Source organism: Mesoplodon densirostris, chromosome 5, assembly GCF_025265405.1.
Source record: "Mesoplodon densirostris isolate mMesDen1 chromosome 5, mMesDen1 primary haplotype, whole genome shotgun sequence".
Lineage (NCBI taxonomy): Eukaryota > Metazoa > Chordata > Mammalia > Artiodactyla > Ziphiidae > Mesoplodon > Mesoplodon densirostris.
The window spans coordinates 83,283,054-83,302,479 of record NC_082665.1 but is presented as its reverse complement, the minus strand read 5'-3'; the positions used below and the strand labels follow the sequence as shown (position 1 = coordinate 83,302,479).

General features: G+C 42.6%; 1 protein-coding gene across 1 annotated transcript in view; it reads left to right on the top strand.

Moving 5' to 3' along the window:
- RARRES1 (retinoic acid receptor responder 1) overlaps window positions 1–18,640 on the top strand; it is a 41,732-nt gene extending 23,092 nt beyond the window's left edge. Inside the window, exons 2-6 of the mRNA XM_060099994.1 lie at window positions 3,792–3,854; window positions 6,287–6,470; window positions 9,976–10,112; window positions 17,850–17,912; window positions 17,992–18,640. Of these exons, the coding sequence (XP_059955977.1) occupies window positions 3,792–3,854; window positions 6,287–6,470; window positions 9,976–10,112; window positions 17,850–17,912; window positions 17,992–18,141 (597 nt within the window). The 3' untranslated portion in view covers window positions 18,142–18,640. The remainder of the gene's footprint in view (window positions 1–3,791; window positions 3,855–6,286; window positions 6,471–9,975; window positions 10,113–17,849; window positions 17,913–17,991) is intronic.
- The last annotated feature ends 786 nt before the right edge of the window (window positions 18,641–19,426 follow it).

Below are 19,426 nucleotides of genomic sequence, written 5' to 3'. Positions count from 1 at the left end.
GTCCTCAAGATTCTTCTCAGTTTACACACCTTCCCTGGGGGGCTTGCAGCCAATCCCGTGGCTTCAACCACCACCTCTACTGACTGTATGTTTATGACATGCAGCTTCCCCCTGGCCGTATTCCACGTCCCTGAGCACAAAGAACGTAGCGCCAACCCTGCCGCCCCTCCTCTTCTCATGAATGGCCTCACCACCCACCCCACTCACCCCCAGCTAGCAGCCTGAGGGGCCTCCTGACTCCTGTGTAGGAGGCTGCGCTTAGGCCCCTAAGTGGACTGGAAGGGCAGACTCCTAGGTCGTGCATGCAGCAGGCCAGGGGCCCTAGGGCTGGCGCAGCAAAGCAGTTTAAGCTTTAGACCTGCCGGCGGGCGGAAGTGTTGCCTCCTTTGAGTCTCAGCTGTTGGTGCCCGCGTGGCTCGGGTGAGTGTTCCATGTGTCCCTCTAACTCGTGTGGGGCGACGAGGACACTGAACTTTAGGAGACTTGGGTATGGGGCGCCTTGTGCAGCCATTTCCATGCAGGCTCTGTTTACACCCTTTAATGATTCACTGCGAGCTCTAGGCAGGAGAAAACCAATGTAAAAACAAGCTAGATGGAGTCTGTATCTCAGCCTTCCCTAGCCTCATTCTTGGGCCAGAACCTGCTTTCCAGCACAGTTCTTTCCCTCCCTGATGTGAATACGTTTTGTTTTCTTTGTTTTTGCATTTTATTTATTTAATTTAATTTTTATTTCATATTGGGGTATAGTTGATTTACAATGTTGTGTTAGTTGCAGGTGTACAGCAAAGTGTTAGTTATACACATACACATATCCATTCTTTCTCAGATTCTTTTCCTGTATAGGTCATTACAGAATATTGAGTAGAGTTCCCTGTGCTATGCAGTAGGTCCTTGTTGATATCTATTTTATATATAGTAGTGTGTATATGTTACTCCCAAACTCCTAACTTATCCCTCCTCCCCACCTTTCCCCTTTGGTAACCATAAGTTTGTTTCTGAAGTCTGAGAGTCTGTTTCTGTTTTGTAAATAAGTTCATTTGTTTCATCTTTTTAGAGTCCACATATAAGTGATGTATAATACTTGTCTTTCTCTGTCTTCATTAGTATGATAATCTCTAGGTCCAGCCATGTTGCTGTAGATGGCATTATTTCATTCTTTTTTATGGCTTAGTAATATTCCATTGTTTTTAGGTACCACATCTTCTTTATCCATTCCTCTGTTGATGGACATTTAGGTTGCTTCCATGTCTTGGCTATTGTAAACAGTGATGCAATGAACATTGGGGTGCATGCATCTTTTTGAATTACAGTTTTCTCTGGACGTACGCCCAGGAGTGGGATCACTGGGTCATATGGTAGTTCTATTTTTAGTTTTTTAAGGAACCTCCATACTGTTCTCCATAGTGGTTGTACCAATTTACATTCCCACCAACAGTGTAGGAGGGTTCCCTTTTCTCCACACCTTCTCCAGCAGTTATTGTTTGTAGACTTTCTGATGATGACCATTCTGACCAGTGTAAGGTGATAACTCATTATAGTTTTATGTTTTGGCTGCTGCTGTGCAGCTTGTGGGATCTTAGTTCCCCGGCCAGGGATTGAACCCAGGCCCTCTTCAGTGAAAGTGCCGAGTGCTAACCACCGGACCGCCAGAATTCCCACGTATCCTGCAACTTTACTGAATTCATTGATGAGGTCTAGTAATTTTCTGGTGACATCTTTAGGATTCTCTATGTATAGTGTCATGTCATCTGCACACAGTGACAGTTTTACTTCTTTTCCAATTTGGATTCCTTTTATTTCTTTTTCTTCTTTGATTGCATGGCTAGGACTTCTAAAACTATGTTGAATAAAAGTGGTGAGAGTGGACATCCTTGTCTTGTTCCTGATCTTAGAGGAAATGCTTTCAGCTTTTCACCATTGAGAATGATGTTAGCTGTGGGCTTGAATAGGTTTTAATAATGATAAAAAGAGTGAGCATACATTGGACTTTTACCCCGACCCAGGCACAGTCGAAGCTCTATTTGTGCCATGTCTTAGTCTCCACAACAGCCTAAGTACTGCATTATGTTAACTGGGGCTCCCACAGACTTTGGGATCAAGTTCCAAGTTGATCCCAAACTTTTTTACAGAAAAAGAGGCTTTCGTGACCTTGCGCCAGCCTCCCCAGACAGCCTTTTTTCTAGCTTCACTGCCTTCCCTGGAACACCAGCCCCTGCACCCCATTCCCACATCTTCGCCTGGGCCCCTTGCTCTAGATAAGCCCCCCTAAACTGAGTGCCCGGCACACGTGTAGTTTTGGCCACATAGATGAGCTGCACTGTGTAGCCGTTGATATATCTGTTTCTACACAGGAAGTAGGTTTCTGGTCAAGCTGGACTGGATATTCTGTTTCCTTGTATATCTCTGGTGCCTGGCATAATAGGTGGCAAAAAGTGAATGAGAAGACAGACTTGTTTGTATGAATCCTGTAATTTGTATGAATTTGTAATTGAAATCAACGTTTCAGCTTACACCAGGGCTTGTTTTGAGATTGAAAATGATCCCTAAGCAAACTGCCCTCGTACATGTGCTCTGGGTGCCCCCCGCCCCGTCTCCCAGCAGTATCCATATATCCACGTTTAAATATTCTTTACATAAATAATTGCCACAGAATCCTCGCCCTCCATTCTCTGGTTTCCCAGAATTTAAAAAAAATCTGTGATGGGAATAGATGATATCTGGTCTACTTAAAATAAATTAACCCTGTTTGGTTGTTGTATTCCTGATTCAAGGGAAATTGTTGTTTCCAGAGTCTAACTTAATCAACACTATATGAGATAACTTCAGCTCCAGGCAGCAGAAGTTTCCTTTCTTCTCTAGAAAACACTCCTTTTACTGAATGGTCACTGTGGTGTTTAAAAAAAAAAAAAAAAATTGTTGGCCAATAACATAAAGTTCTTGTAAACAGTCTAATATGCTTCAATGATATGGGTATATATACTCTAAAACTATGCATTGGAGTCAGTTCAAAGGTTTAAAAAGGTTAAACATGCACTCCCCAAGTTTAGAAGTATGCCAGCCTGTGAAAGCTGCAAAGAAAGGGGAGACCATAACATCTGAGGACTTCCTCTGTGTGGCTAACTCACACCGCCCCAGATTCGGGCCCTTCACAGAGCCCACCTCTGGCCTCACGTGTGGGTGCCCCCCGCCTGCCCCGGGTCTGGGTGTGGCTGCTTCCATACTGTCCCTTCGGCCTCAGCTGAGGTCTCCTCCTCCCAGATGCCTTCCTTGACCACCTTAAGAAAAGTAGCCACTCTGCCCCACCACTCTCTCTTCACTCATCACCATCTGAAAACCCATTATTTATTACTGGGTGCACCTTTGTCGCTGGATCCTGTGTTCAGCTGTGAGTGGCAGGAGGGTGGGCGCTGATGGGGCCCAGCGCCCCGCACAGGGCGTGGAGGGGCACTCCGGCTGGGGAAGGCAGGAAGGACCCCGCCTCTCAGCCCTGTGTGCTCATGGCTGTTTCTCATCTAGCTGCTTCCACAAAGCCAACTTGTAGCTTCAGGACCACTGTTTCCTCCTCTCAGCCTCCCTCCTTGTGAGTAGCTGTCAAATCAGCCAGCAGAGTGTCATGATCAGCCCAAAATTTGGGATCTTTTCTCTTTGTAAAAAAATCACCGATTTTATTCAGGTACGAATGCTAGAGCTGCCATTTGCATGTCATGTTATTCCTAGACGGCAAGCGGTCCTTGGATATGAAGGTGTTAACAGAGCTTCCACGAGGCTAAAGTTCTACCTCTGTGTTTCAGATTAATCAAAAGAAGGAATATAAAGTTGACCTGGTGTTTACCACGGAGCTCTACAACCCAGAGGTAAGCTGCCATGGTTTGTGAAGTGTCCTATTAACAACTTGTATGAATGTTTTTTTTAAGTGAGAATCTTAATATGTAGTGACCTGGAGGTTTGCCTTTTTTTTTTCCTTTCCTGCTTTGTTTTCTATTTGTTCTCAAGAATTGAAGACAGCGCTAGGCAGGACCACTTCATGGTCTCAGACAGGGTTCCTTTTACCGCGTCCACACAGCCCTCGTCCCATCCTTCCTCTGCCGCTGGGAGGGCGTTTCACACCCTCTTTGGACCCGGTGCCCCTCCCTAGCACCTCCGAATCCCCAGAATGACTCACTCTCAAATGCCAACCTGCTCTCCTCCTGTCAGCTGGTGGCATTTCTCGTTAGCGGGCCGGCATAGCACGAGGCCACCCCCAGGAGCTTCCGTGCACACAGGCATTCCGCAACTCAGAGCAGCCCATGTGCGCCGCAGGCATCTTCAGCCTCTTCTTCTGACCCAGAGGGCCACAGTCGCCAAGTTTCCTTTCCCCACCACCTCCCCTTTCTCAAGAAGAGAGGAAACAGAGGACTCAGACAGAAATTAGAGCCAGATGGACTTCCCGGGACTGGGCCAGGCTGGGAGGCAGCACCCGGAACCGGGGCGGAGCGGCCAGCCCAAACGCCTTTGTGTGGCGCGGAGTCAGAGCGGGGGATGAGCAGGCAGCATCGGCATTACTGTGTCTCAGGAAGGCGGAGCTTCGGAGAAGGCATAACCCCTCCGGCGGATGCTTCTGGAAGAAAGCTTACCAGTATTCACAAACAAGTTCTGACAAGAAAACACTACGCCAACTTTGCTAATTAACCTAAGAATTAACGTTTTCTTAAAGCATAAGGAAGGTGCTTTTGGTTTCTGTGTTGCAAACGGAAGTGTTAGATTAAAGCTAAAAGGAAAACAATTACTAGATTACTTTGACCAACTGTGTTTCTCTGGAGGGCTAGCTAATTGAAATGCTTCCTTCCGGGAGGTAGGGAGAGTTCTTTCATCTTCTGGCAACTGTTTTGATTCTGTGGAGCTGTTTCGGGGGAAAGGGGAAGAAAAACAAAAGGGGACAATACCTATTGCCTTTTCTCTTCCCTGGAAACGGTTTTGACATCAAAAGAGCCCACGTACCAGCCCTATCTTCTGCCTTTCATAAGCCTCTTCCCCATCGCTCCCTTCACCGTTTTTCTGTATTGCACCGATAATTAGGATTTTAATGTACCACTTAAATTTCCTCTCCTGTAAACTAGCACTCACGGGAGAAGACGTTGCCCATTGGAACGCCTATTTCCGTTTTTTGCATTAGTTCAAAGAGGGGGCTTATTTAGCAGATCCAATTTTAAGTATGGTTTGTTTCATTGTGGGCTTTTTCTTTTTGGTTGTTTTAACTGGGACTCCACCCAGTTTAAATGACTGTAAACGTGAAAAGAACTCGATTGCTCAACCAACCGTGTTGTAACAGGAGTTCTTAACTAGCGGCCCATGGATGGGTTTTGAGTGCCGCCATGAACTTCCTCAGATTCTAGGCCCAGTGGATGGTATGAGTGAATGTGCATTTTTCTGGGAAGCGGTTCCCTGGCTTTTATGGTCGGGTTAAGGAATCAGTGACCTAAAAGAGTGGAGAAGCACCGTCCCAGAAATGAGTTGTACCCTTGATGTCTACTTAAAGCATCCAGCTACCCAGCTCCACGTGTCTCTGGATTGGAAAGTAAGTGAGGGAGATCCCAGAACACTCAGCGTGTCTACCTTTAAATCTGAGTGCGAGCAGGCTTCCCTCGGTCACTCGGGTAGTTGGATCAGCCCCATGTGGGTGAGCTGTCCCTCCACTTCTTCCAGATTAGACCTCGGGGTAGAGAGATGGAGTTCTCACAGAGCTGGGGCCCTGGCATCACACAGACACAGCTCAGGTCCTGGCTTACCACTTACTAGCTGTGAGACATGGAGTAGGTTCCTCTTTAAACTTCAGTCTTAAACTGTAAAATTGGAATAAGAGGACTGAATTCATCAGGCAGCATGAAGACACTGTCATTTGTGTTGATGGGAATCAGCTTCCTTTTGGTTCAAGTTGGCCAGCTTGAGGGCCAAAGTAAGCATTATGTTGGTTGGTCCACAGTAGAAAGGAAAGTACCTCTATCCTAGCTAGAGATTTGAGCCGAGTAGCACCCACAGGTGTCAGTGGTTATTTCTTTGGAAGAGGCCCAGCATTCTTTCATAAGGGCACCATCAGAAAGCAGGAGTTTTTTAAATGACAGCAAAGACTGAAGATTGTTGTGTTTGGCTGTGAGCACAAAAATCATTTTCTACAAGGCAAAGAATACTACATATGGATGCCAGTGCATACCTGCCATGTACAAGGGACTCCCCAGTCTTGTGTGTGTTTTTCACTGGAGTGGGTGGGAAGTGATAAGAAACCATTCTAATTCCAAAATCTTTATTTCAGGAAGGTAAGGAACGTCTGGGGAAATGTTCTGCTCGAGTGTTTTTCAGGAACGAGAAACCCAGACCGGCCATTAATATAACGTGTACTCGGCTCATTGAGAAGAATACAAGACAACAAGAAGATTATCGGCTCTACAAGTACATGAAGCAACTTAAAAACCTCTTGGATGTAGTCAGCATACCTGGTATGAACCAATATCTGGAATTTCTATATTCAGGAATGCATGTCATTACTACATCTTAAAAAGAATGATCGTGGAAGCAACCTAAATGTCCATCGACAGATGAATAGATAAGATGTGGCACATATATACAATGGAATATTACTCAGCCATAAAACGAAATGAAATTGAGTTATTTGTAGTGAGGTGGATGGACCTAGAGTCTGTCATACAGAGTAAAATAAGTCAGAAAGAGAAAAACAAACTGTATGCTAACACATATATATGGAATCTAAAAAAAAAAAATGGTATGAAGAACCTAAGGGCAGGACAGGAATAAAGATGCAGACCTACTAGAGAACGGACCTGAGGACACGGGGAGGGGGAAGGGTAAGCTGGGACGAAGTGAGAGAGTGGCATGGGCATATATACACTACCAAATGTAAAGTAGATAGCTAGTGGGAAGCAGCCGCATAGCACGGGGAGATCAGCTCAGTGCTTTGTGACCACCTAGAGGGGTGGGATAGGGAGGGTGGGAGGGAGGGGATATGGGGATATATGTATGCATATGGCTGATTCACTCTGTTGTACAACAGAAACTAACACAGTATCGTGAAGCAGTTATACTGCAAAAAGTATCTATTTAAAAAAAATCATCTAAAATTTTATCCCCCAAATGGCACTTTAATTCAACTACAGAATGTGGTACACCTGATTATTTGAACAAAATTCATAAGTATCCTTTTCCTATTTCCCCCCCCCCGAGTACAATACAGTGACTCCATTGAAAACTATCTGTGCCCCTTTCATCTGCCCACTTCTCATCACAGACGCAGGGCAGGGCAAGAGCCGGACTCCAGGGAGAAGAGGTGGAGGTCTTTGCAACAGGACCCACACGTAGGTGTGCGGTTTTCAGGGTTGAGTCCAGAAGCTGAGGAGAAAAATTCTAGAGGTTTCTGGTGGTGGCTTTGGAAACTTTAGGTGGCGGGACCCCATCCAGGGCCTCTGTCGTGTGCATCATGGCCTCTGCACCAGGGCCGGGCGAGCTGTCTCGGGGCCTCGCTGGGAGGCTGCAGGGGAGTCGAGCTGATCTCATTTTAGGTCCAGAGCTAATGGGCGGTGGTGCCGTCTCTTATAAGAAATGAGCCCTGCCTCTGAAGTGACTCAGCTGAAATAAAGCAGAGCCCATTTGCGCTGGCACTCAGCAGGGTATGTGGACAGCAGCTGACACTCGGCGCTTACTGGCAAATCCCATCTCCAAAACCACAGAAGTCATCTCTGGACTTGCACTGGGCTATTAAGCTTGACATGACCACCACAGCACTCCCTATCCCACTCTCTCTCTCTCAGTTCACTCATTTGCCCGGAGACTGTGACAGACCCGTGTCAGCGTGGAGGACCTGTGGTCTCCATTTCTGGCTGCATCTGTGTCCCCTCCGTTACTGAGACTAAGTGTTCTGAAAAACCCGGAGGTGGGATACTGCTCCCTGCGTTTCTCAAATTCTGAAGCTTGAATTTGAGAGTTTATTTGCATTACAGTGCTCTGACAACTTGGATTAAATCCTGTTCCAAAGAATTATGAAGAAGATTCAGAATCTTACATTGTAGTAGCATTTGTTTATATTTAACTGTCTGAAATAAATGGGCCAATGACTAATACTTAAAATCTATGGTTATTTAGGGATTGGTCCCCTCATTAGCATTAGTTGGGGAAATAGGGTTTTATATATTCTTCTTAAAACACAAATTTTAGAAATCGTATTGGACCCTTTCTTTGAAAGGGTCTCAGTCCTTTTGCCACAGGATCTCTAGATTTTGGACAATTTTTAATAATGCAGGTTAACTGGATCATGTTCAGTTAAGTCCTATATGCCCACAAGGATCATTCTATAAGAGTCTAACTTAATGTGGCTGCTATGAAGCTTCGGAAAAGTTCTTGCTTAATATAGGGCACGTTTTCATCAACAAAATCTACAAGTTCTCTTGTCACTTTAAATTCAGCAGAGATGTTTAATGGTGCTTGTAGGCTGTATATCTAAAATTATCTACTTAAAACTGAAAAGGTTTGGTTTTAGATAAGTTGAATCAAAATCTATGTTGGAGCAGCCAGTTCAGATCTCAGCAGATCCCATTCAGTATTTAATCAGTCCAGGGTATTTGACTGTTGAGCAGTTTTCTCTACAACTGCTAAGTGAGAAGATCTAATCCATTTTAGGATATCCTTGCTCTGCACTGTTTTTCCCCTTAAATAGTAGTTGTCTGGCTTTTATGAAGAGTAAAAATTTCTCCTCTTCTAATGAATTCATAAACTTCCTATAGATGAGCCCAAGTATATGACATACAGAAGAAAAGACTGGGGACCTGGGAATAACCAAAGTCCTAAGTGACTCTGTAGCAGTGCTACTGGCATTTACAAATTTCAGTTGTCCTCATTATTCACGGTGTTTTGTATAACTAATTTTTCTTCTATGGTAATTCGTTTTGATCTCACAAGTTAAACTCCTGGTGGCACTAGGAAGGAAGTCTGTCACTCTCTCGCTTCCATACACATGACAGGAATTCAAGGCTCAGCTCAAATCTCATCTCTGTGAAGCTGTCCCCAACCTCTTCAGCCCAAAGAAACCTCCCCCTTCCCTGTGTCCCCTCAGCTCTCTGATCCTCCCTTTTTCTTAAGGAAGGTGTCAGCTGCATTTCCACGCTGTCAAGTGGAGGGTAGGGCCTCTCTTTGCATCTCTCACGGCACCCAAGCAATCAATGAATGCCTTTTGAATCGACTACCACTATAAACCAGCCAAGTCTAGTTCTATCAATACAGAGCAGAATTTATGTGAAAGGTTATTTTACTAAGAAGGATTCATTTCCTAATAAGCTGTTTGTACTCCTCACATATTATACTATTATTGGGCTTTAATATACACTATCTCCTTCAAACTGCATAAATGATGGTCCATGAATAGCTCATAAATTACTTGCTAAAATCTGAGTTCCTAAAAGTCACAAGAGGTAATTTATTAGTCATTGTATCCCTACCTATAGCAGTATCTGATATTAAGTAGATTTTTTATAAATGTTTGCTGAATTAGAAAGATTGCAGTTCCAAAAACGATGCCACAGGAAAAACCCACTTGATTTGTTCATGTAGTCAAAAAAGTGACAGATGCTGCCAATACACAGATTAGCTTTAATGCCAAGCATCAGAGAAGGACAAAGACCAGCACGTTGACTGTGGACCCAAACCAGAAGGTAATGTGGAGAAGATGACTGATGGATGTTTCCATCTAATTAAAAGATTTTAGATGAAAGGTTTTAGATTAACTTTGAGTATCATTATAGCTCTTAGTTTGCATTTATATTGTACAGCAAATAGCCCTTAAACTGTGTTATAGTAGCTTTACTTAGCAGGGCAAGTTGAAGCATGTAAGATTCCATACAGTGCAGAAACAGATACGAGTCCCACTTCACTACTGAAACTTGTAATATTTTGTCCTGAAAATGTCTTAATATGAATGTACTTTTTTTGTGCCCCCAGATAGTCATGGACATATTGATCCCTCTCTGAGACCCATCTGGGATTTAGCTTTTCTGGGCAGCTCTTACGTGATGTGGGAAAAGACAACACAGTTTTTACACTACTACATGGCACAGCTCAGCAGTGTGAAGCAGTGGGTAAGAAAAACTGACAATTAACTTGTTCCACAGGAGGTACAACCAATGCAATGTTCTTAGACTAAATTAATGTGAACTTCTAGCTTTGTGGCAAGAGTTTTAATTGCATTTCATTAACTCAGTAAATATGTGAATGCCAGGTATGGTTGTGGGGACTGAGGATATAGCACTAAAGAAAAAACTCAGTGTAGCTGCCCTTATTGAGACTAATTCTAGCGAGAGAAGAAAGACAGTGAACCGATAAACAAGTAAATACGTATCAAATGGTGGTAGGTGCTATGGAGAAAAATAAAGTAGGGAAAAGGGAATGCAGGGTATTGACAGAATTAAGCTTTAGTCTAAAGCAAGGCCCCTCTCATTTGAGCAGAGGCGTAAGGGAAGTGAGAGCAAGCCACGCCTCCAGAAGGGAAGGCATTTCAGACAGAGGGGACGGAGGAGGCATTGTGGCTGATGGGTTGGAGAAACAGCAGTGAGGCTGGTATGGCTGCAAGAGATTGAGCAAGGGGAGCGTGCCAGGAGATGAGATTGGATGGAGGGGGTCAGTTCATGGAAGGCCATTAGAAGGACCCTGTCTTTTACTCATTACAGGGTTTTTAGCAGAGAAGTGACACGATCTGACTTACAGCAGGATCATTCTGGCTGCTGTGTTGAGAACAGACCGTAGCCAGACAAGGGTGGAAGCAAGGAGAGCAGTAATGTGTAGCCTAGGCAAGGCCTGGTGGTAGCTCGGACCAGGGTGGCAACAGTGAGGTGGTGAGAAGTGTTTGCGTTTTGAAGGTAAGACCAGCAGTATTTGTTGATGGGTTAGATATGGATATATCCAAGAAGAAGAAAAGTCAAGGATGATTCTTAGGATTTTGGCCTGAGTAACTGGAAGGATAGAGTTTTCATTTCCTGATTGGGGAAGACTACAGAGGAACAGATTTGGGTGGAAATTAGCTTGAGTTGGAGCATTCTAAATTTCATAACCAAGTAGAGAATTTGTATCGTCATCTGGACATAAGAGTCTGAAGTTTAGGGGAGATGTCTAGGCTGGAGTCATCACCACATAGATGGTTTTTAAAGCCTCAAGAGTGGATGAGAGAATGAGTGTAAACAGAGAAAGGTTATGTAGGGATTGAGTCCTGGAACACTTCCAACTTTAGAGGGTTTAGAGATATGAGAAAAAAAAAGTGTTTCAAGGATGAGAATTGACTAACTATCAAAAGCTGCTGGAAAGTCAAGAAAGATGAGGACCGAGAATTGACCATTAGATTTAGGCAAGCTGGAAGTAGATGGAGAGCTTATCAAAAGCTGTCTCACTGGCCCAGTGTGGGCAAAGTCCTGATTAGAATAGGTTCAGGAAAGAATGGGAGAGGAAGTGCACACTCCATGTATTTCAAGGAATTCAGCTGTAAAGGGGAGTAAAAGGGAGGGAGGGGGCTAGAGCTGGAGGATGCGTAAGCACAGGGTTGAAGGAGGGTTTTCCGTTGTATTTTTAGATTGGGCGATTTAACAGCATATTTATATGTTGAGAAAAATCCAGTAGAGAGGGGCAAAGTAGGACTTGTAGGGAAGAGAAGGAAGACTTGTTGGAGTTAATATCTTTTTTTTTTTTTTTTTTGCGTTATGCGGGCCTCTCACTGTTGTGGCCTCTCCCGTTGTGGAGCACAGGCTCCGGACGCGCAGGCCCAGCGGCCATGGCTCACGGGCCCAGCCGCTCCACGGCATGTGGGATCTTCCCAGACTGGGGCACGAACCCGTGTCCCCTGCATTGGCAGGCGGACTCTCAAACACTGCGCCACCAGGGAAGCCCTGGAGTTAATATCTTTGAGGAGATAAAGAGAGGATATGATCGATCCAGGAGATGACTGTGGACAAGGGCACAGAGTGCACCTGGAGGAAGGCTTTCAAGTGTGGCACAGATGCTGGTAGGAGGGTGGGTATCACGTGGCAGCCTGTGGAAGTTCTATTCTGACTGCTTCTGTCTTCTCAGTGAAAAATGAGGCAAAGTCACCAGCTGAGCGTGAGGATGGAACAGGAGGTGAGAGGGGGTGGGAGTGCGTGGATTTGAGCATCACGCAGCACTGCAGGCCTCTGAAGGTCTGCGGTCACGAATTTAGAGAAGGGCCAGTCACTCAACTGGTTGGGTGCAGACAAGGAGGTGGCTGAGTGGGGGTTTTTGTCAGGCACATGTCATGTGGAGAGGGAGGGGCATTTCCAGACTAAACAGTATCAACTACTCAGAGGCAGGCTGAGCCAACCATAAGTACAAATTTCTAAAAATCGTTTTCTTCACGGGTGGCTGAAGCAGTACATTCACCATGGATGGACAGCAGTGAGTATCTTCTGAGTACAAGGACTTGCCTGGCGTCCAGTCAGCATTATTCATGCCAGTAATAGCTTGGTGTACCTTTCAAAGGCCACTTGTAAAGCAGACAACTGTTTGAAATGTAGTTTCATTCCTTACCAAAATGAACGTTTCTTTCCCCTATGGAGTGGCTTTGATAGAAATGGCCGTGTAATTGACTGCTGTTACACCAGGAGTTAGGGCACAGCACCGATTCTTTGGCTGCAGGTAGAAAGTTTCTCTCGTCTACCAAGACAATCACGTCCTCAACAGAAGGCTTTTCCTTTAACTGAGAAGTTAGGGGAAATTTTTTGTTTAGTGTAGAAAATGGCATCAAGATAATAGAACTAATTTTAATGAATGTCAGAGAAAAACTCAATAGGAATAGAGCAACAGGGACACAAGAGAAAAAATTAGGATCTTTTAATGGCATTGTTTTCCATTCTTTTGCATTTATAAATGACACATCACCTAAGTAAAGACCAGGACATACTATGGTTTGAAAACAGCAGCCCCGTTTCTCGCTCATTCTAGCCAGTCTTTCTTTGATGTCCATCATCTGTCCATTAATATCCCTGCAATTGGGAAAGTGGGGACAAATGTAATTGTAGAGCTAAGAAAACAAAAATGCAGGGGGAACAGGACTTTCAGATACTTTTTACCCTGTGGTGTCTGTGTTTTAGATAAATAGTTATTGAAGATGCAGCTGACTTGGTTGGGTCACCTAAGGCAAATCACTTCTTCTCTTAGGGCTATGAAATGAGGGTCAACAAGCTTACTGAATGAAGCCCTCGAAACTAACATAAATCTAAAATACTGAAGCAATTGGGAAATTTGGATTAAGGTTGATATGCATGCATTTCAGATTAGAGGTTTTTTTTTAAAAAAAGCCTACAGCACCCAGTATTCCCAGGCAGCCTCCCATCCAAGTTACTAACCAGGACCAACCCTGCTTAGCTTCCAAGATTAGAGTTCTCTTAAATAAAAGCATGCACATACCCACATAGATTTTCAAATTCTGCTATTTGGTGGCTACTAAAGATTCTTGTGATCTTTCAGAAGAATAAGCAACATAACAACAAGCAAAACAAGCAACAATTTCTAAAAAAGTCATTACGATCAGAAAGTCTAGGGACTGTCCCTGGAGACTAGAAGCAGGACAGTAGGGCTGACAAAGCAAAGACAGAGAAGCAGGGAGTGGCTGGAGGTGCCTGTGGCCCAAGGTAGCTCAGGAATCTATAGGGATTATAGTTTTTTCCAAAAGCTTTCTGGGTGGGAATTACTATCTCTGCACTCAGGGATAAACTCACCTTTTAATCCAATTGTGTAAGGCAGTGCAGCCTTATAAATTTCACAGCCCCAAATGAACACAGCCTGAGAGAAGAGTGCGCTAAGAAATAGCTGAAATACAAATATAAGACCCATCTTACTGGCAGTTATTGCCTTAGGACTGAAGAACAGATGTCTTTCCCAAACCACGAGGACTAAGCCGAGGGCAGGGGAGATATCTGATGGCTAGGGAAAAAAAAACGGATAAGGACTTTCCTGACACCCTTTAGCCTTTAATGTGAACTGAGAAAAGTAAAACTGTTACTTTTCCAGCATTGTTCCAAATCTTATCAGTATCAGATACTGTCAGCATCCCAAACTATCTAACAGGCAGCACATCACTGGCAGCCAGCCCAAGTCTTCCCCCTAACTAGAGGCCTCCATCGGCCAATAGTACATTACAGAAACCATCGTATTTACCTTATTCTGCTAAGAAATCTACTTTTGACTTGATACCATAAAACTCCTTGAAAAGAACATAGGCAAAACATCCTCTGACATAAATTGTAGCAATGTTTTCTTAGGTCAGTCTCCCAAGGCAGTAGAAATAAAAGCAAAAATAAACAACTGGGACCTAATCAAACTTATAAGCTTTTGCAGAACAAAGGAAACCATAAACAAAACGAAAAGACAACCTACAGAATGGGAGAAAATATTTGCAAACGATGTGACCAACAAGGGCTTAATTTCCAAACTGTACAAACAGCTCCTACAATTCAATAGCAAAAAAACAACCCAATCAAAAAATGGGCAGAAGATCTAAACAGACATTTCTCCAAGGAAGACATACAGATGGCCAACAGGAAAAGATGGTCAACATTGCTAATTATTAGAGATGCAAATCAAAACTACCATGAGGTACTACCTCACACTGGTCAGAATGGGCATCATTAAAACATCTACAAATACTGGAGAGGGTGTGGAGCAAAAGGAACCCTCCTACAACTGCTGGTGGGAATGTAAATTGGTACAGCCACTATGGAGAACAGTATGGAGGTTCCTTAAAAAACTACAAATAGTTACCATATGATCCAGCAATCCCACTCCTGGGCATACATCCAGAGAAAACTATAGCTCGAAAAGATACATGCACCCCAACGTTCACAGCAGCACTATTCACAATAGCCAAGACTTGGACGCAACCTAAGTGTCCATCGACAGATGAATGGATAAAGAAGATGTGGTACAGGCACACAACAGAATACTACTCAACCATAAAAGAGAATGAAATTTTGCCATTTGCAGCTTCATAGATGGACCGAGAGATTCTCATACTAAGTGAAATAAGTCAGAAAGAGAAAGACAAATACCATATGATATTACTTATATGTGGAATCTAAAATATGGCACAAATGAACTTATTTATGAAACAGAAGTAGACTCACAGATGTAGAAAACACACTTAACGGTTACCAAAGGGGAAAGGGGGTAGGGGAGGGATAAATTAGGGGTTTGGGATTAACAGATACAATATATAAAATAGATATGGACTTCCCTGGTGGTGCAATGGTTAAGAACCTGCCTGCCAATGCAGGGGACATGGGTTGGAGCCCTGGTCCGGGAAGATCCCACATGCCATGGAGCAACTAAGTCTGTGCGCCACAACTACCAAGCCTGCGCTCTACAGCCTGCGCGCCACAACTACGGAAGCCCGCACGCCTAAAACCCGTGCTTTGCGACAAGAGAAGCCACTGTAATGAGAAGCCCGCACACTGCAACGGAGAGTAGCCCCCGCTCGCCCCAAGTGGAGAAAGCCTGAGTGCAACAACGAAGACCCAACACAGTCAAAAATAAATAAATTTACTTAAAAAATAAATAAAATAACCAACAAGGACCTACTGTATATCACAGGGAACTAGATTCAATATCCTGTAATAAACCATAATGGAAAAAATATTAAAAAGAATATGTATAACTGAATCACTTAGCTGTATACCAGAAACTAACAACACTGTAAATCAACTAAACTTCAATTAAAAAAAATCAACTTTTGATAGCATATATTAATATTAATAACCTAAGCCTACTTAATCTTTCCTAAAACCACACTGGTTCTGCTAGGGATCATTCCTTTCTTTTTTAGTGGGGAGGGGAGCAGTAGGGGTGGGGTAGGTCACGAGTAAGTATAAGGAAACCAAATATTTCATTCTGTCTCTAGGAAGATTAAAGTGCTAAGTTATCAGAAAAATGTGACAGTAAATCATCAATTTGGACTATAAGGATTTGACATATGTGATGATTTGAACAAAACCAAGGAGATTATTTCTGAGTATTAAAAATGATGACTTCCTGGCAGAGCCTTGCTTGGTGTGGGCAGTGCCCCCTGGGTACTTTGCCAGGCTGGGCTGTGCCATGTCTGGGCTGCAGCTCTTTAATAAGGCCTGGTTTGGTTTGGTCTTAGGGCGCTTCCCCCTGAAGGAGGAAGAATCTATGAACAGAAACATGAGGTGTGTCTCAGTAGCCTTACTGAGGAAGGTCTTAATTAAATGTAGAGGGTGCCCAAGCATTATAATAATCCAAATTTTTGTTTGGATTATTAAAAAATGGGTAACACTTTGTATTGAGCAGGAGTTTGTCAAATGGACTTGGAATGCCATCATTTGTTTCAAGCCTTTCTTCCTTTTTGCCTAAAATCTGGAGATTGCCGTGATTTCCTTAAGAAATGCTATTTTCAGAAACAGAAAGAGGCACTGTCCTGAAAAAACACTTTATAAGACCAATTTTTTAACTGTAGAAATACATGGTAAACAGACCTTGAGAAAAAGTGCAGGCAGCACAAAAATCTGAGACAAAAATTACACAGCACAGCAGCCAGCTGTGTCAATATAGTCCAAGGTCAACATCGTCACCAAATGAGAGTCAGACAAGGCTAAATCGACCCCCAAACCCAGCAATGCCCAACTGATAACTGGAGCCTCCAGAAACTGTTCCTTTAGATAAAAAATGCTACATTTTCTCTCATGAATTCTGACTTTGCAGCCTGTGTTTTGGATATTTGCTTTGACCATTCATGGGTACACTGCGAGGCAGAAGAGAAACCTACCCAATGATGCAAAGCACCACAGAAAAGCAGTCAATTTCTGATTGATCCAGGCTCTCTCTTGTATCATATCCCTCTAGTACCCCCTCCACCTGATGGAAATTTCATGGCTTGTAAAAGTACTTCATCAATGTAAGCAAAGGGAAGACAAAACTTAATATCAAGTCCTTTTTGTTTTTGCATATTCTTAGTCTCAATGAAAAGCCTGGTAGATTAAAATCATAATCCAAATTAATTTTTTTATTCCTTCTCTTCCGTTTTTACTAGTAAAGGGATAAGCACTTTTGTGCCCCAACCTTTTCCCCTCAAAACAGTTACTGTCAAATAGAAAGCAGGAAATCAGTTTAGTCACTCTTAAAATTTATAGAAATCAAGAGAATAAAAGAGCTGAGGGAGACTGCCTGCTTACCTATAAAATGTGCTGGTTTTAGAAGCAGTGTGGTACAGCATGAAGGATGTGGGTGGTGGAGTCAGTAGATCTGGGTTTGAATCCCCACTTGTCACCTATTAGCTGTAACCCCAAGTTGCCTTCCCTGTAAAAGAAGGCTCATAATACATATTCTTGCAAGACAGGAGAATTCCATGAGAACATGTATAAAGTGCCTAGCAGAGAACCTGGCCCATGGTGTCCTTCTAGAAATCCTGATTGCCCTGCCCCTTGTCTTATTGCCTGGCATATCCGGGCTATAAATCAGCTTGAGGTGCATATACAGTATCTAGATTCCTTAGGTTGTCAAAAGATTCTGCCTATTCTCATAAACCTTAATCTCCATCAAAACCCATAAATATTAGAGAGAAAAAGTGACAGAAGGACCTTACTAGATTATCATGACAGTGGCAAAACAGTAAGAATCAACAACTTCCACATCTTAATACAGGATACCACCAAAGGAGATGAGGCTAGAATCAAAGAGGCGGCAGGTGATTCAAGGCACCCATCCACCCATTCAAGGCAGGTGATACAAGACGAGCCTTCCAAATTCTAAGCTAATATAAACCCACACTATCTATCACACTAACTCTTTCTTTCTTCTTCTAGAAAACAAATGAAGATGCAATTGATTTTGATTATACTGTTCTACTCCATGAATTCTCAACACAGGTAAAACAAAACGGTATATAGAACTGTTTAAACCAGAAGTTTTTGCAGATCATAATATTTTAGAACTCTTATTTCCCAGGAAATGATTCCCTGTCATATTCACTTGGTCTGGTACCCTGGCAAACCACTGAAGGTGAAGTACCACTGTCAAGAGCTACAGACACCAGAAGAAGCCTCTGGAACTGAAGAGGGATCAGCTGTGGCACCAACAGAGCTTAGTAATTTCTGAAAAGCAAAAAAGATCTGTTTATACTAAATTCTGAACAAAATGACTACACTTAATAGCCTAAATCATTATTCTAGTAAAATAGCCAAGGTATAAGGCATTCTAATAATTTGGGAAAGCCTGTGATTACAAGTAAATACTCAAAAATTAAAAGATACTGGGATTTTTGGTTTTTGATTGGTTTGGTTTAGTTTTTAACTCTGGGAGCACATGCAAACTGAACTCTGCTCAGTGCTAAACAGTTACTCTGCAGGTTCCTCAGGGTTTTAGCCCTAAAATGTAAAACCAAGTCAGTTAGTGTATGCTGCAGCTGGACCAGTAAGTATTTAAAAAACATAACAAAATAAAATTGATGGTCACATCTATAAATCTGCATTTCTCAATATTTTGAACATATTGTAGCTAACTATTCTGTGTTGTTAAATTGCTTCTACCTAGTATGTTAAAAAAGATAATATATTTCAGTGAAAGCAAATCGTAGGGAAAATATTACCTGTTTAAAAGGAACTTTACTATTTTTTATGATTTTGAGCAAGTATTCCTTTTAAATTTGATATCTACTTTTAAATAAATGTTTGTTTCTAAATAAAATGTGTTACATGTGTTTGTAGAGATTTGTCTATATAGGCAAAATCTGTGCTAAGCTGGAATTAAAGTATTTATATATTAATAAAAATTTTACAAATAAAGAGTGTCTCAGAGATAAAGCCGAGTGTCTGCAAACATGTATTAAATGGAACAGTGATGTAACTGAAAGTACATAAAGTATTTACAATTTTCATTTATAAGGACAACTTGGACCCAGTACTGGCCTAAGTAATTTATAAAAACAAACACAATATGTACCATTACCAGATTTGTGGAGTACCTCCCCAAGGCAGGAAGAATTGATCCAGGAAATGTGGCCAGCATTTGCCTCTCAAAATTAGTATTTAATGGACTGCTTATATTCATGTCTCAAAACCCTTAGCCGGGTTCCTTGATCAGTAGTTGGTTAGGAAGCATCAGCCCTTTTAAAACATAAGAAAATGTTACCTTTTTGTCTGTATTAGAAAACTGAAAAAGTTTATACTAAATAGAAAAAATTTTAAGACATAGACTCTTACAAGATAAAAATAAGATGAATTATACTGTTACTTTTTAGCAGAGGCAGATCATGTATTATTCTGTTTAAAACCCCAAACCCTTTGCATTCATCTTCCCAATATCCTTTGGATTTAAGGACTGTAAGTTTTCCAAAGCACTGGAAACAATCATTTAAAGAAAACATCAGATCTCCCACATATAT